This window comes from Gopherus evgoodei, chromosome 3 (genome assembly GCF_007399415.2).
Source record: "Gopherus evgoodei ecotype Sinaloan lineage chromosome 3, rGopEvg1_v1.p, whole genome shotgun sequence".
In the NCBI taxonomy this organism is placed as follows: Eukaryota; Metazoa; Chordata; order Testudines; family Testudinidae; genus Gopherus; species Gopherus evgoodei.
The window spans coordinates 91759685-91774125 of NC_044324.1; the positions used below are offsets into that span (position 1 = coordinate 91759685).

Here is a 14441-nt window from a genome sequence, read left to right on the forward strand (position 1 = left end):
TTGTCTTTGTGGAACACAGTGTACAGCGGATCCACCGTAAGAGCCCTAAGCTCGGAGACTCGTCTGGCCGATGTAATGGCTACAAGGAAAGCTGTCTTCCAAGACAGGTATAGCAGCAAGCAGGTTGCTAACAGCTCGAATGGGGGAGACATAAGTCTGGTTAAAACCAGATTGAAGTCCCAGGTCAGGGATGAGCGGCGTACTTGAGGGTATAAGCACTCCAAGCCCTTGAGGAACCTCGAAACCATAGGGTGTGAGAACATGGAACAACCACCTTCGCCTGGGTGGAAGGTAGAGATGGCTGCCAAGTGTACCCTCAGTGATGATACTGCTAGGCCCTGCTGTTTGAGAAGACCAGAGGTAGTCCAAAATAGAGGTGATCAAGACCTCAGTGGGAGTAAGATTAAGTGTTTCGCACCAGCAGGAGAAACGCTTCCACTTGGCCAGGTACGTTGACCGGGTGGAAGGCTTTCTGCTACCCAGGAGAACTTGTCGTACTGATTCAGAACAACGTAACTCTGACTGGTTTAGCCACGCAGCAGCCACGCCGTGAGGTGAAGAGCCTGCGGGTCCGGATGGCGAAGCCTGCCGTGGTCCTGAGTTATGAGGTCTGGGTAGAGTGGCAGGGTAATTGGGTTGGCTATCGATAGGTCGAGCAAAGTGGTGTACCAGTGCTGCCTGGGCCACGCTGGAGCGATCATGATGATGTGCGCTCTGTCCCTGCGGAGTTTCAGCAGGACCTTCTGAACGGGAATGGTGGGAAGGCATAAAGAAGCTGGCTCTTCCACGGCATCAGGAAAGCATCCGAGATCGATCCTGGGGAGAGACCTTGGAAGGAGCAGAACATCTGGCATTTCCTGTTCTCACGGGAAGCGAACAGGTCTATGTGGGGAAATCCCCACTTCTGGAAAACAGAATGCATAATGTCTGGGCGGATCGACCACTCGTGAGACAGGAAAGACCTGCTGACTCGATCCGCCAGGGTGTTCTGAACGCCTGGGAGAAAGGACACTACCAGATCTATCAAGTGGGCTATGCAAAAGTCCCAGAGTTGGATGGCCTCCTGACAAAGGGGGGAGGACCGTGTCCCTCCCTGTTTGTTTATGTAGTACATGGCCGTTGTGTTTTCTGTAAACACTGAGACACAACGGCTGCGCAACTGTTGCTGGAACGCTTGGCACGCCAGGCGGACTGTTCTCAGTTCTCAGACATTTATGTGTAATGCCAGCTCCTGAGAAGACCAAAGGCCTTGAGTACGAAGGAGACTGAGGTGAGCACCCCAGCTGAAAGATGATGCGTCCGTCGTCAGGGACATTGAGGGTTGGGGCGGATGGAACGGCATCTCTGCACACACCAGGGAGGGAGTCAGCCACCATTCTAGGAAGCCTAGGTTGCTCGAGGGAATGGTGATTATCGTGTCTATCGGGTCCCTGCCCAGGCGGTATACCGAGTTGAGCAAAACTTGGAGAGGATGGAGGTGGAGTCTGGCGTGTTTGGTTACAAACATGCCGGAAGCCATGTGACCCAGGAGACTGAGACAAGTGTGAGCCGAGGTCGTCGGGAAATTCCGTAGACCTCGCATGATTGTTGCCATCGCCTGAAACCTCAGCTGTGGTAAGCAGGCTCTGGCTAGATGGGAGTCCAGGATAGCTCCTATGAAGTCTAACCTCCGCGTGGGAACCAGAGTAGATTTTTCTATATTGATCATCAGGCCTAGACGTGTGAATAGGTCCTTGACAATGCCCACATGCTGAGTGACTTGTGTTTCGGAGGCCCCTCGGATGAGCCAACCGTCCAGATATGGAAAAACGTGTATCCGACGTCGGCAGAGGTAGGCAGCGACTAGTGAGCAGGGAGGAGGATGGACATACAAATACTCGTACTCTTTAGAGGGCACTATATATTTATGCTTGACTCCCCTGGCCACAGGAGGGATAGAGGCTGGGGACTGCCATATAGTATTGGCATTTGCCTGGATGGTCTGAATAAACGGTGGGGCCACTCTAGTGGGGGCATCCGCCGATAGAATGTCCACTACTGGGTCCTCTACCTCTGGAACCTCCTCCACCTGGAGGTTCATATTGAGTGCTACCCTCCTTAGGAGGTCCTGATGGGCTCTCAGGTCAATTGGAGGAGGGCCCGAGGAGGATGTTCCTGCCACCGCCTCATCTGGAGAAGAGGAAGAGGAGATGCCGGCGACGAGCGGGTCCTGGGCGGCCTGTTGCTCTTGGGCGATTGCCTGATCCAGAGGAACCTGGGAGTCCGGTGGGTGAACTGGGGCTTCCTCTGCAGCAGTCGGAGGGGGACGGCTAACCGTCGCCTCTGGCACTCGGTGCTCTGAGACAGAGCGGGACGGAACTACTGGTACACTTTGGGCCTGGTGGTACACCCAAGGTGTCCAGAAAGACCACTGATGGGGTCCTTGGTCCTGGTCCTGGGTCTCTTGGAAGACTCTGGTGGGCACATCAGAATCGCGGTCCTGAGCATAAGAGCTGTCCGCGTGGGACGACACTGACACATGTCTGGATGGCCATGGAGGTGCTGAAAAGCCCCAGTCTCTGTCTCTAGCGGACCTTGCCCTACTCGGCACCGGGGACTGGTACTGGGAGGCTTACTGGTACTGGGAACGAGATCGGGACCTGCGACCGGAGCGGTGCCAGGAGGTCGACCGAGATCTCGAGGCTCGACATCGGGAGTGGCTATGGGAGTCACGGTGTCTGGAGCGGTGCCAGGAGCTGGAACGGTGCTGAGAGTAGCAGGCCAGCAAACGGGATACCGACTGGTGCCGCGAGTGCGACCGGTAACGAGGAAGAGAACGATACTGGGACTGCGAGCGGCATCAGGAGCGGGAGTGCCGATGGGACCTGGAGTGTCTGTGGGACCGTGATCGTGAACGGTGACACTCTGCTGTGCCGACAGAGGATGGTCTTATCAAGGCAGGCTTGCCAATAGACTGTATTACTCCCACTGGCGGTGCCAGGGGTTGAGGCAGCGTCGACTCTGTCATAGCAATCAAATCCCTTGCCGTTGAGAATGTCTCTGGCATGGAGGAAATAGTAAGCTCAACCATGGCGCGTGCCGGGGAGCTGTCAGGCACCGGACTCGACGGCCCTCATAGGACTGGAATCGATGGTGCCGATGTCGTCGGTGCCGCAGCAGGTGTCAGTGCTGGGCGATCCGACTTAGACAAGCTCTCTGGCTGCAGTGCAGGTGGCATGGAAGCAGCAAGAGTCTTAAGCTTTCTTGACCTCAGGGAGAGGGAGAGGTGCCGAGTCGACTTCGATGCCGGCAACGGCTAGTGCCGAGAGGCCTTGGCGGTACTGGCGCGGTCCGGTGCCGAGGAGGTACTTCTGCCCGCTGATTGACCAGCGCTCGGTGCCGAAGGCGGAGGGGTAAGAGCCGCCTCCATGAGGAGCTGCTTTAGCTGAAAGTCCCGTTCCTTTTTTGTTCTCAGCTTAAAAGCCTTGCAAATGTGACATTTATCTGTCAGGTGAGATTCCCCGAGGCACTTAAGGCAGGAGTCGTGTGGATCTCCTGTCGGCATCGGCTTATGACAGGCCGAGCACGGTTTGAAACCTGGTGAACTGGGCATGGGCCCCGGTACCAGGTGCGGAGAAGGGGCTAATCCCCGAACCCCTCTTAACTATAACACTAACTATGAACAATAAAAATTAACTATAACTATGTAACTTTGAACTATATACACAATAAAATAACTAGAGAACTACGAGTAGCTAGGGAGGTGAAGGTCAGTGAAACCGTACTCCACTGTTCCAATGACCGACACGGGCGGTAAGAAGGAACTGAGGGGCGGTTGGGTTGGCAGGAGTATATATCCGGCACCATGGTGACGCCACTCCAGGGGGCGCCCAGCCGACCCACCGAGTGTTGCTAGGGTAAAAATCTTCCGACGAACGTGCACGTGGCGCGCGCACACCTAACTGGAATGGATATGAGCAAGTACTCAAAGAAGAACCAAAGAAGTTACCAGTCGTGACGATTTTTCGTATCATTGGTGTTTGGCTTCTAAGGTCGAGAGAGTGGGATTGCTCCCGTGTAATGGCTCTGCCACTTAAAAAGCTTTCACGCACAGGTCCTGTGCAAATAATCAAACATCATCATACCACCGAAGTTCTGTGGCAATGGGGGAGGGGCAAAGCGACAGGTGGAGGTTACCACTGGGAGTCATAGTCCCAATCCTGCACGCAGGCAGCCTGTGGATAGGTGGTCATCCAGCTCTGTACTTGGGGCAGTAGAGTTGCCTGGCAGCATCCCAGGCGTCTAAGCAGCACTCTTTAGGACAGCACTGCTCACCCTAGTAAGGGAGGCACCTAGAAAAGGCAGCCTAAAAATTGCCTGCCCTACAATAGCTGGCCAGCAAGCCGTGGCTGGCAATTTAACCCAATCTGCAGCTGAAACCAAAAGAAAAATTTGAGAAAACTTACCATTGGTGTATGGAATATTCGTACCCTCATGGATCGAGAAGCTGCTGCAAGACCTGAGAGAAGGACAGCTCTCATTGCTCGAGAACTAGCCAGCTACAACATTGATATAGCGGCATTAAGTGAAACAAGATTGCCTGGGAAAGGTTTCTTGAGCGAACCAGGAAGTGGTTACACCTTCTTCTGGAAGGGTAAGACTGAGACAGAGGACAGAATACATGGAGTTGGTCTGGCAATGAAAACCTCATTGATGCATCAACTCCCAGACCTTCCAGTGGGTATCAATGAAAGATTGCTGAAACTATGCTTCCCACTAAATGCCAAACGTCATTAGTGCATATGCACCCACTCTAACATGCTCTGACAACTCGAAGGAACAATTCTATGAAGATCTCAACAGACTGATCAAGGCCACACCTGTAACAGACAAACTACTCCTACTTGGAGATTTCAATGCCCAAGTCGGGGCTGATGAGAACTGAAAAGGAGTAACCGGGCCACATGGTGTAGGCAAAATGAACAGCAATGGACTACTCCTTTCGAGCCTTTGTTCTGAAAATGACCTGACCATTACCAACAATCTGTTCTGACAAGCGGATAAATACAAAATGACGTGGATGCACCCTAGGTCCCTCCCTGTTTGTTTATGTAGTACATGGCCGTTATCAGAAGGCGAGACATCCGAGACGTAATGATTATGCCATTGTCAGAAGGCGAGACATCCGAGACGTAATGATCACCAGAGTAATGTGAGGCGCAGAATGCTGGACAGACCACAGATTAGTCAGGATGTCTCTCCAACTTTACATCGCTCCCTCTCGGCACAAACGCCCTAAGCATGTGCGACCTGCTTTCAACATAGCCAAACTGAAGGATGCTCAATGTTTCAACAACTTTCAGAAGAGTCTTGATGACAAACTGACATCCCACGGACAACGGATCGGTACTGCAACCGAAAAGTGGGACCAGTTCAAACAGATGGTGACTGACACAGCAATAACATCTCTTGGACCAAAGAAAAGAACACATCAGGATTGGTTTGATGAGAACCAAAAAGAAATATGCTCAGCTCTGGAAGTAAAGAGAAAAGCCTTTATAGAATGGCAGAACAATCCTTCCTCAGTCTCCAAATGGGACCATTTCAAATACCTTCAGAGCAAAACACAGAAAGACCTCCGTCAGATATGAGACAACTGGTGGGAGAGCAAAGCCAAAGAAATCGAGCACTATGCTGAGACCCACAACTCAAAGATGTTCTTCAGTGCTATTAAGACTGTCTATGGACCTTCTAAACTAAGGACCACCCCACTGCTCTCATCAGACAACACAATGCTGATTAAAGATAAAGAAGGCATCAATGAAAGATGGCGAGAACACTTTAGCAACCTTCTCAATAGACCATCAACCGTGAATAATAACGTCCTCAATGAAATTCCACAACAACCTGCTCGGACAAAGATCTTGACTCTCTGCCCACTATAGATGAGATTAAGAAAGCTGTTAGCCAGATGAGTTCAGGAAAAGCTCCTGGAAAAGATGGGATACTAGCAGAGATATACAAAGCAGTAGGTTCAGCAGCACTAGCAGCGTTACACAGCGTGATCATCAGCATCTGGGAGGATGAAAACATACCACAGGACCTCCGCGACACTACTATTGTCTCTCTTTTCAAGAACAAAGGCAGCAAAGCAGAATGTGGAAATTATAGAGGCATATCCCTCCTCTCCGTTGGTGAGAAGAACATCGCCCGTATCATCTTGAACCGCCTAATAGCCAGTATTTCCAAGGCAAATCTACCTGAAACTCAATGCGGTTTTTGACCTAGCCGGAGCACAGTCGACATGGTGTTTGCTGTCAGACAAATACAAGAGAAGTGCATTGAACAGAACATGCACCTGTATGCTGTCTTCTCAGATCTGACAAAGGCATTTGATACTGTCAACAGGGAAGCCCTTTGGACTATTCTAACATGACTTGGCTGCCCAAGAAAATTTGTCCAGATTTTAGGCCTTTTTCATGACAGCATGACAGGCGAAATATTGTCTGATGGAGCCACTGCCCCCTTCAACATCACCAACGGCGTTAAACAAGGATGTGTTCTCACTCATGTCTTATTTAACCTGTTCTTTGCATGCGTCCTCAACCATGCAATGAAAGATCTGGATCGAGATATATATTTGAAATACCGGCACGATGGTTCACTTTTTGACCTCCGTTACCTGAATGCAAAGACTAAGACAATGCAGAAACTCCTTCTTGAGGCACTCTTTGCTGATGACTGTGCCCTCATGGCTCACACTGAAAATGATCTTCAGCACATTGTCAACCAGTTTGCCGAGGTCTCGCAACTCTTCGGACTAACTATCAGCCTCGAAAGACAGAAGTTCTCCATCAACCTGTACCTGGATCAAATGTTTTTGTCTCAAGTATCTCCATTGATGGCACTCAGCTTAAAGTAGTGGAGAACTTTAAATACCTGGGTAGTGTCATATCCAGTGATGGATCACTGGATAATGAGATCAATGCACGAATATCCAAAGCAAGCCAGGCACTTGGCTATCTGCGTGCCAAAGTTTTAAACCACCACAACATCCGGAAGTCAACAAAACTGCTTGTGTACAGAGCTGCTGTTCTTTCATCTCTTTTGTACGCGTGTGAAACACGGACACTATATAGGCGTCATATCAAGCAGCTCGAAGCATTCCACATGCGTTGCATCCGCAACGTCATGAAGATCCGCTGGCAAGACAAAGTGCCCAATCTTGAGGTCCTCGAGAGAGCCCAGATGACAAGCATCGAAATGATGATCACGAAGTCACAGCTACGTTGGACCGGTCATGTCAGCCGCATGGATGCCAACAGAATCTCCCGCCAGGTTCTCTATGGTGAGCTCTCCCAGGGCATCCGGCATATAGGTCATCCACAAAAACGTTACAAGGACCCCATCAAAGCCAATCTGCAGTACAGCAGTATCAAACCCAGGGACCTTGAGGACGCCGCCAGCGACAGAACACAGTGGCGGGCAACAGTCAGAAATACCTGCATCACCTTTGAGGAAGGCCGCTACCAGCGTCTACAAGAGGCACGCGAACGACGTCACAGAGCACCAGCAGCGCACAACCCACTGACTGCGAACTTCCCATGCACCATCTGCAGCCAAATGTGCACCTCTAGAATTAGAGGGCACACCATGAGACCAACAATAGATGATTTGCTCAGATTTGTCATCATTGGATCGATGGACTACCAAGAACACCACTGAAGACCATGAGGTTGCACAAGTGATAAGTGAGGGTGTTAATGGGTTCAGTTTAGAGTGCAGAATCCTATCAGCAATGATAAGGTTGAGAAGCTTGATTTTCAGATCCAAGTTGATTCTGCAGAGATCGCTGTTAGAAACTTTCCTCTCCAGTTTTACTTGTAAACAAAGCACATTTGAGATGGACTAAATGAAACATGATAAACATGGAGCAACACCAAAACATCACTTTTCAGAGAAGTGCCCTTGTTAAGTGGGAAGATGTGGCCTAACTAAAGCACCTGTTATAGGATTCAGTAATACCAAGGCACAACAGATAGAATTAAGAACAGGGATCTCTGGCTTTTCTGATAAAAAAAAAATCAGCATTATAAAGAGATTTGAACATATGGTGAAATTTGCTCTGATCTGGTAACCTCATGTCTTCAGAGACTGCCCCAAATTATCCTCATATATAAAAGGGTACAATTTGGCTCCATCTTTGTTAGAAGGCTTGTTATGGTAAGGAAATCATTTGTTAGTCCTTTTCAGGTTTCACCATAGGGTTTTTTTGTGTTCCATGAAGCAATAAAACATGACAATCTGAGGGTAGTGCTGATTAATGCTCAGCTCAAGTGAAGAGGCAGGAACAAGGCAGTACCTGGGAAGTGTATTAATCAGCATGGACTCATCATCTAAAGTGCCTTATTGACCTTTTAAAATGAACACATAAAAGTTAACATTCTTGGGGTTGGATGGGGCCCTTTGGAAGAAAAGAAGTGCTTACGCTGAGAATTAGGGCAGATCTCTGTATGTTGTAAGGGCAGCAGAACTTCTGCCCTTTCACTAATGCAGCTCATGATGTTTGGATCTGGTTGTGGGAGGAATTTGTAGATCTGCATTTCAGAAACACACGGTCAATGTTCAGCTAACAGCTAGTGCCACATTTGGGACTAGATTTAAGCATTTTCTGTTAATCTGGGATACCTTGTTCTGCCTTCAGAACATTCTCCTTGCCTCCAGTAATAAACTTGGCACTATATAAATTATTTGGCCAGCTGGGTATAACATTATCTGAAGCACACAGAGTATTTTTGGTGAAACTTCAGACTAATCTATTGTGGAACATTCGTTTGTATTATCCATAAGGAGCCTGGACTTTAAGCACTGATGTGTGTATGTGTTTCAGACAATGCTATACACAGTTAAAAATATTATAAATTTACTGTACTACCAAAAAAATTACAAGGCAGATTGTTCCATATGAGCTACAGGCACATAATACCATGCTACCTACATTGTCATAGGAAGCCACTGTATTACATACTGTTGCTGAGCTTTTATGAAACGTAAGTATTTTGCTATTGTGGAATAATCATCCAAATTATATTTTAGGACCACAGGCCCAGATTTTAAGAAGTATTTAGGCTTTGTTCCATTCAGCATTGCAAGTCTTAAGGTTCATTTTCAAAAGTGGCTCAGGCACTTATGAGCCTAAGTCCCGCTGACTTACTCAAAGTATTTAACAACTTGAGTTTTGGTCACCATCAGAACCGGAAAGTAGAGAGAAGCACACAAGTAAAAACATCAGTATTAAAAAAAGTTAACCTCTCAAAGGTTCTGTTAGAACTTCAGACTAAGATTGTGGTTGGTTATTTATTCTAAACATGCTCATTCATCACTAGAGTCAATCGAGAATAAATATTCACTATAGTTATTGGGTTAGGTTCTGGCCCCATTGTAAATCCAAGGCAACTACAATAACTCCTCACTTAACATTGTAGTTATGTTCCTGAAAAATGCGACTCTAAGTGAAATGATGTTAAGCGAATCCAATTCTCACATAAGAATTAATGTAAATAGGGAGGATTAGGTTCCAGGGGAGCTTCCCTAGTCTGCAAGCACCAAGGATGGGGGGGCTCAACCCTCAGCCTGCCCACTCCACTCCTTACCCCAAGCCCTCATCTTTGACCTGCCCCTTCATCTCCTCCCTCTTTACTTCGCACTGTGTCTTGGCTCCTCTGTCCTCCCTCCCTTCTCACCCTTTAAAATGCTGCAAGCCAGCTGATTGCTGGGTTCTGGAGGCAGGGGGGAGGCGCGCCCAGTCCTCGCTCCTCCTCCTTCCCTCCTGCCCGGGACCAATCAGCTGGCTTGCGGCGTTCAGGAGGCAGGGGGAGCCAGCATGCTGAGTCCTCGCTCCTCCCCCCTCCCTCCAAAATGCCGCAAACCAGCTGACTGTCGTGGGCAGGAGGCAGGGGGATGAGGGGGAAGGCACTGATCCGCAAGGTCTGCCGGTGGGCGGGAGGAGCTGGGGGGTGGGCGTAGGGAGGCTGCCAGCTGTGGAGAAAGCAGGCAGCCAAACAACATAAGAGTAGAGCATTGCTTTACTTTAAATGAGCATGTTCCCTAACTGATCAGCAACATAACAACAAAACAATGTTAAGTGGGATGACTTTCAGTGAGGAGTTATTGTATCAACTTCAAATAACTTCTAGCTTTAGAGTGGTTTCACCGAGATCAGAATCTGTCCCACTGTACATAATCTGGAAAAATTACAACCCTGCTCCGGCAATCGGGCTAACCCATGGGGATCTGATTGCAGGACTTGGGCCTAAATTTCTAATGAAAATACTAACAAAATATTTACTCTAGGGACATGAGAGGGGGTCTATGATCACAGTCAGACCCAGTTAATCCAAACTAGTTTGAGAATTCCATGTTTATAAGCATTATTAGAAACAAATAATTGCTTTAGATAAAAACAATTAATGGTAAAATTTATGCTGTAAAATGGGATACTGCTCACATCATTAAAAATATCCAGATAAGTAGTACTGGTAAACTAGGCAAAGATTATAGTTATTTCTGACTATAAACAAATTAATTGCTGGTGTGAGTCAATTTAAAAGAGTTGTGCTCTGCTTACACCAGCAGTAAATTTGGCCCATAAAATCTGAACAGTACATCATGCATAGCCACATGTAGAGAAATCACCTCTTGAGTAAAGCGTCTTTTCTTCACACTGGGTAAAACCTCTTGCTGGCTCCCTGAACCATCACAACCAAGTGAGGTCTGTTTCCGTGTGTTGGAATCCTGTAGGCAAGTAGCTGAGCCATCCAGTGAGTGTTTCTCAGGAGATCTGGATGTCACAGAGCAGTCTAGTGCTTCATCTTCATTTTCTGTTTCTACTTTCACAAGATTATTTTTTATAATTTTAACTAGAAAAAGAGAAGGTTTAAAACAATCAAGCACTTCCTTCAGAAAGTCATGATACCCTTACAACAATGTGCTTTCTGTTTGTTCTTCTGAAACTGCCTTTTGAATAGTGTCATTATTATTTATCATTATATAATGGCAACACCTTGAAGCCTCAAGCCCCCAAGGTGGGGCACCATTGTGGTAGGAACTGTATAAACATATAGTAAATGACATTTCCTGCCCCAAAGAGCTTACAGCCTAAAAAACAATATCTAGCAGGTGAGGAGGCAGGTAGTACAGTAGGCACGAGTTTGGGGGAGGGAGAAGGATGATGGGTAACAAAAATAATAATAGGATGTTTTAGCAGCTAACTTTTCAGTCATTGTTATAATTGCTGCTTTATCACAATGCATTCTTCATCTAAATCGACAAAGCCTTCACACAACTAGTATTTTTTATCTGACTAGAAAATAAACAAGATATAGCATTTTACCTTCATCATCATCACTGAATTCAGCTGAGTTCATCTTCTAGCCCACTTTAAAAAAAAAAAAAAAAAAAGGACATCAGTAGTTTTCTAGAAACAGGGCATGGGTTGTAATTTCAGCCTTTTGTTAAAAGAGGTCAGAAACCTGCTATCTACAACTATTTGCTATCCCTGGACAATATTAACAGTCGTTGGGCAATTTCCTATCTGCTCCATTTTTACTCACATTATAACAGGCAGCCACTTTTCTTATGTGTTTCCTGGACACCTGCAGATCTGCCCAGCAGTAAATTGAACAGAAAACAACCTGAGACGGACAGAAAAGTAAGATGATTTAACATTGAAGATTTTTTCTACTGTGAAGAACATTAGTTCAGTTGTTTTAACTTTCTGTATAAGTAGAAGTGTCTTGGCAGTGCGTAAATAAAAGTTCTCTGAATGTTTTTTTTTGGCCACATTGTATTAAGTGGCCACCTGTTATAAGAGCCAAAAAACTTTGGAGGCTCAAGGGTGTCCAACAAGTTTCACTGTAGGTCAATTTCCAGTGTTCACCGCAGCTGAAAAATGCAACACAAACTATTTTATAATTAAGGGTTAGACTAGATGACCCTTGCCATCCCTTCCCTGTGATTCTATAATATGCCAAGGCTGTCTGAATAAATTTCCATTAAAAGTGGCTATTTTGATGTGGATCGTGATATTGAAAAACCAGCAACCTATAGATTTACAGTAACAAATCTTTTTATAATTGTTAACTGGTGGCCTCCAAAGATCATCAGAATGCATTTTTAAAGGAAAAACAAAACATTTTCTACATTTCTCAATTTCCCTAAACCTAAGATCACATGTCATTTGTTATAAACTCCAAATTCTGGGCATGTCTCAAAAAAGAAGGCTTCAAACTCCAATAAGGACAGATGGAGCAAGCATCCTCACCCACCTCTCACTAGCCATTTTAAGTACACATCCACCAACAGTGGCAACCAAAATTGGATACCTTTTAAATCAGCCATACATAGTTCAGATTATCCAGATACATGTCTAGCCTCATAGACTTGCCTGGCCAAAAAAAACAACAACAACAAAAAAAACCATTTGAAATACACAAAAACTTCCATAACTACATGGCTTTTTCAAAATAGACTTCTTCCACCAAATCATTCCCTTCCGTTGGTCAAGCTCTGAATGGGTCAATACTGCCCAAGTCACCCATAACCAGAGATTTTCTGGTTAAACACACACCCATGCGGAAGCACACATGCACATATTTATGTCCCAAGAATATGCCTTATAAAACAAAAGAAATTTTGAAAGACTATAAACAAAGAATTGTAATTGTAGTCTTATTATTTAATAGCTGTGTTCAAAATGATTTTAAAAGAATCTCAAGTACTGTTAAAATGCTTTATGTTAAATACGAACATTAGAATCCTGTGCATGCTTTCTCTTTGTTAGTGGCTGTTAGCTATTAATAGTAAATATAATTAATACATTCAGTGTGAGATTTTGTACATGTGACTAATAGGTACAACATAGAACTCACAGCCCATGGGGAGGGAGGGTGGGCTAAACAGCCTTTAAGTCACCTCTGTGCTCTCCTTATTCTGGACTATTCCAGAACCCCTCCTCTCCTCAGCATACTCCCTATATAAGGGCTGGTGGGGGGGTCCTTGGAGGACAGTACTCTGCTTTGGCCCTTTTACTCAGCATAATTCTCCGCCCTAGTTTTGACTCTTAACTTGCCTACATAAAAGTTATGTCAGTTTAACTAAAATTAGGTTTTTTTATGTCATTTTAGTTAAACTGGTGCAAACATCTGTGAGGAGACACTTAAATCGGTTTATAAATGGCTTATGCCAATTGGTAAACCAATTTCAAAGTGTGCCACCCCAGGGTTTGTGCTGGTTTAACTAAATCTATTTTAAAATGGGTTTTCATTCAACCAGTGCAATTTATGAGTTTAGGCAAGGGCTGTACAATCCTTTCTGAAAAATCCTGAAAGGACAGCACTGTGGCCTGTGCTCTTAGAGAAAGTTAAATTGAATTGAACTTGCCTTCATATCCCATATATGACATTAAACTTCCAGGCCAGTGACTATCACATTTCATTTTATTGTAGAAGGCACAACTTTGTGACGACATGGCACAGTGCCAAAAATGTGGGAGTGACAAGAAAGGTGACAGCTGAATGTAGTTGCTGAATGTAGTTGCTGAAAAGTTTGTATTTTTTTAAAGGTCCAAATAGGCAACCAAGCAGACATCCTTACAACAATCACATACTATATAGGAAGTCACAGATTTTCTAGGTTTTTCCTTGGGGCAGCACTGTCAGGGATCATGCTGACTGAGAGAGGTGGCAAACATAGAGCCAGAGATAGAAAAGAACAGACAAATAAATATATAGAAAGAAAAAAGAGAAAGATAACAAAACCAGTGTACAGCCTCCTTCTGTAGGGGGATACACAAGGAATGATATTTTTCTTCTGTCACTGCTGTTCAAACAACAGGTAGAACACTTTAGGAGAGGTCTCTCTGACAGGAGACAAGTAGGTTGGAAGCAAGAGTTATGTGAGAGTTTGAGAATGACAGTTGGAGTTGGGAATATGAAGAGAGGGTATGTAGTTGCAGAGCCTCTTTTTGAGAAGAATCCTGGACCAGAGCAAGCCAGAGGGAAATGGTCTAGGGAAAAAGACAGAAAACAACAGAATCAAGGAAAAAATGTTGCAACAAATAATCAAATTGAGCAATCTGAGAAGTTAAGTGAGCTCCTGGTTGTTGATTCTCATTGCACTGAGTGTATGAAGGGGTTGAAATGTTGCCTGATCTGTCTTGTTTCAATATAAAATTAAATCTCTCTCCCTCACCCTTTTGTCTCTAGAACAGTCACTAGTTCTAGAGAAGAACAAACAGAGGTAGGGCAGAAAACACTAGTACTGAAGTACTTATGTAATGTGGCCTGGGAATTTGGGTTTGTAGCCATGACTACCAGAGATGGGAACACAGGGACATCCACCCTTAGCTACAGTATCTTACTGGAAAAAGGATCAGAGCTGCAGCTTGTGTCTCGTTTCCCAGG

The 14441-nt window shown here is 45.8% G+C and overlaps 1 protein-coding gene across 5 annotated transcripts in view; it reads right to left on the reverse strand.

Moving 5' to 3' along the window:
* Positions 1 to 14441, reverse strand: part of BEND3 (BEN domain containing 3) — a 29533-nt gene that overhangs the window by 7571 nt on the left and 7521 nt on the right. For 2 of the 5 annotated variants that reach the window (XM_030556047.1, XM_030556046.1), the window contains exons 2-4: positions 11592 to 11672; positions 11372 to 11416; positions 10675 to 10898 (exon numbers count right to left, since the gene is read on the reverse strand). In XM_030556047.1, coding sequence (XP_030411907.1) covers positions 10675 to 10898; positions 11372 to 11405 — 258 coding nt within the window. In that variant the 5' untranslated portion in view covers positions 11406 to 11416; positions 11592 to 11672. Of the gene's footprint in view, positions 1 to 10674; positions 10899 to 11371; positions 11417 to 11591; positions 11673 to 12362; positions 12425 to 14441 lie in introns of all 5 variants that reach the window. The other 3 variants (XM_030556048.1, XM_030556049.1, XM_030556051.1) reach the window with 2 other exon arrangements.